General features: G+C 41.8%; 1 protein-coding gene across 2 annotated transcripts in view; it reads right to left on the bottom strand.

The window, feature by feature from the left end:
* Window positions 1-698: 698 nt before the first annotated feature.
* The window catches only part of SOCS6 (suppressor of cytokine signaling 6), a 27,177-nt gene continuing 24,472 nt past the window's right edge, over window positions 699-3,403 (bottom strand). For both annotated transcript variants that reach the window (XM_005861562.2, XM_005861563.2), the window contains exon 3: window positions 699-3,263. In XM_005861562.2, coding sequence (XP_005861624.1) covers window positions 1,527-3,134 — 1,608 coding nt within the window. In that variant the 5' untranslated portion in view covers window positions 3,135-3,263 and the 3' untranslated portion in view covers window positions 699-1,526. The remainder of the gene's footprint in view (window positions 3,264-3,403) is intronic.

Genomic DNA, 3,403 nt, shown 5'->3' with positions numbered 1-3,403 from the left:
GAGCTAGGAAAACTGAGCGACAAAGGTAGAACTGTCTTAAATTACATGTTGCATCTGAGATGAAAACATTTTCTGGATGAGGCAATCCCAAAATACTACACTAAAGAATCATGGAGTAAACCCTACATTTCAAAATAACTACAAAGTACTGGGGATATCACCCCCCTCCAAAAAAACAAAACAAAAAAACAAACAACAAAAAAACTGAATCTAAAAGTTAAAATAACTAACAATGCCAATTTACCTAAGACTTAAAAAAAAACCCAAAAAACAATAAAAATCTGTTTTTAAATGGCAGTATATATGGAAGGCAACAAGACTACCATATATCTGATATGGTTTTAATGTTTTTCTTACATGGTGTTCACAATTTCTACAACTTCTCAACTAAAGTCACTGGGTTTGTTGTTTGTTTTCTTGGTGGGATGAATGAAGGGTCAAATCTAGTACATCTTAATAGTGACTACACATAAGAAAACATAATCCAACTTTAAAAGAATGTTTTCTTTCTATTCAAATCAGTTTAAATTTTATAGAAACTTGAATGTTCCAACAGAATCTAGCCCATTTACAAAAATCAATTCTATATCAAGCTCACCCAAGAAAATGTTGACTAAGCGAAAGAAATCACAAAAAACATTTTAGCAAAGGAAAATAAAGATAACACAAAAAAAACTGCTATCACAGAAAACTATGACCATCTAGTACTTCTTTAATATCTCTAGTTCCAAAGATCTTTATATGTTATGCCAATTTGTACCAGAGCTTAAGGACAGAAAAGGCAACAATTTCTAAACTGGTAATATGCATTTCTTTATGATTTTTTAATGTAAGGCCATTTATTAAAATAGACAAATCACAAGATGAAAATGAAGGCAACAGAAAAATTCAAATTTTCACAATACAAAACAAAAAAACAGCACAGCCTTTAAAATAATTTAGAAATGAGTGTTATAAAAGATACGTTGCAGGTCCACATTCCAGTACCCAAGATTACATCAATTCATAATTCTAAATAAATCTTTCTCAAGTATGAGATTAAAAAATCATCTTCAGTGTACGTGTAAATTCTGTGTTCTATCACAAGGGTATGATTACTCAACACCATCTTTGAAAATGGACCATTTAAAGAGACATGACAATTTTCATTCTGTAGGTTTCATTCAACTTTACTTAGGGTTGAATACACATGAAATGTGCTTTTAATGCATAAAAATCACAGTGGCTAGCAGCAAAGGACGGGGGGTGGGGGAAAGGAGAATTTGATAATTCACATTGTGATTATTCTGCACATTGATGAAAGAGAACTCACACTTGTTAAGCCTCAAGATTCCCTTTTTAAAGAACCAAAATAAAACCAAGACACCTTGCCCACACTTCCCACCTGAAAACCAATTGATTACTCTTTTACATATAAAACTGAAATAGTATGGCAGCAAAGATTCTGATAGCAATGAACATCTGTAAACTGTATTTCAATCTCTTATTCTTCCTCCCAAAGTGCAGGACGCGGGGCTCCCCTAATTTCAGTAGTGCTTCTCCTGTAAATAGTCCTTCATTTTGTTAGGCAAAGGCAGTTTTTGAATTAGGTCTATCCTGGTATACTGACGTATGACAAAGCGACACAGGTATTGCAAAGAGCGAACCTGCATGAACCGGGACACTGGATTGGTCAGTCTGACGGGGTAAGTTGCAGACCCAGGTAACCGAGACCTGGAATAGCAGAAAGCTCCATTTTCAGAGTCCCTGATTGAATGCTCGATTAGATCAACTATAGACGTATGTCCTTCCACATCTGGCTGCTCATAAAAACTAAACCTACCATTTGAGTGTTCGATTCTAGTGTGAAGTGTTTTGCCATGGGAGCGGAAGCTCAAGCTTAAAAGGTAACGGTCATCAGAACTATCCCGAACAAGGAAAGAGCCATCGGGCACATTGGCTAGCTTCCCTTCTGCCTCCCAGCGTGTGATCGGTCCCCAGTACCATCCTTGTTTTGCAAGTTTTTTCAGCTCCTCCGTAAGGCTTGTCACAACCATGGGCCCACTACTCTGCACTGAGTCATAAACTCTGGCAACCCCAGGGGCAGAGTTAGGATCGAAGTTCAAATGACAGCGCATACTCTCCGCCACGTGGGCGTCTGCGCCGGTGATCCCGCTGAAGTTCCTTTGGATCGGATTCGTCTGCATTGGAGGTAGCAACGGTGAGAGTGGAGGGGCATCGTCGTGACTTGCTCTGGGGCTCTGCAGCATGACCCCCGTGGTGCCGATCAACAGGCCGTTCACCGACTGATCCACAAAGATCTCTGGGGCCACCACGAGCTCCTGGTCGACCTGATTCTCGTCTTCGGGGAAGGAGCTCCCTCCCCCGGGAGGAGGGACCGCAGAGACTTCCATGGGAGAAGACCCGTCCAGACAATAGCTGCGGGGTCCTTCCAGAGGGTACATCCCCTCCTCTAAAGGCACAGTATACTGAATGTAGTCCTGAGGCATAAGTCCGATAACGACAGGCACATGCTCATCAAGGTGAAGGTGCAGGTCTCCGTTCTGAGACTCTGAGCTCTTCAGGGAACTATTCTGTTCCTGGCACACCGAGTCCGACTGAAGGTCATGAAAGTCCTTGCGAACCCCGTTCAGGGCTGGGCTCGGACTGGAAGAGTGGACCAAGGCTTTGACTCTCACCTCCATCTTGATACATGTCTCCTCGGAGTTTGTGGGTCGCAGAGGCCATGGTGTAGGGCTGTAGTGATGGCTGCGGAGGGACGTGGACCGGATGGGCCTTTGAGCTCTCACATCTTTAAAGACTAGGGGTGCTGAGGAGGAGGAGAAGGTGTCCTCGTCAGCAGAGCTCCCGGAGGGGCCGCTGCCCTTGCCCTTCTGCTTCTGCTTGGCAGAAAGCCGTCTTTTTAACGTACCCATGAGGCTCTCGCTTTTGGATCTGTTTTTGGCCCCTTTGTCATCTTCACCGTTGATGTCGCAGCTGGCCATGTCCTTCCCATAACAGCTACCGAACAAGGAATCTTCTTTTCCAAAATCACTGGCTAGTGAGGGCTGTTGCACTACCATGAAATCCGCTTCTTCTTTACTTTTAGTCAAGTTGAAAGATTTCCGGAAGGTTTTAAGACTGATTTTCTTCATTATGACTGATGACCGAATCCAAGGGAATCAATTTCTCTCTGGAATACTGTCCTTGAACACCAGGACAAGCCATATGCAACGCTGCATCTGCATATTTTTCCAGCTTCATTTACTCTTTGGAGCCATTTTCTAAAATAAAAAAAAATAAACAAACATTATTAAAAGGTCACATTAAAAAATTTTCCACAAAACTTTTATCTTACTCAGTTTCAATCCTTCAGCTTTTGAACAAAGACACCCAGGTATGTTCATAAGAAGGTCAGATCCAT

The sequence above is a fragment of the Myotis brandtii genome, unplaced genomic scaffold, assembly GCF_000412655.1.
Source record: "Myotis brandtii unplaced genomic scaffold, ASM41265v1 scaffold154, whole genome shotgun sequence".
NCBI classification, from domain to species: Eukaryota; Metazoa; Chordata; class Mammalia; order Chiroptera; family Vespertilionidae; genus Myotis; species Myotis brandtii.
The sequence above is the reverse complement of the archived record's forward strand: the minus strand, read 5'-3'. Positions and strand labels throughout refer to the sequence as shown.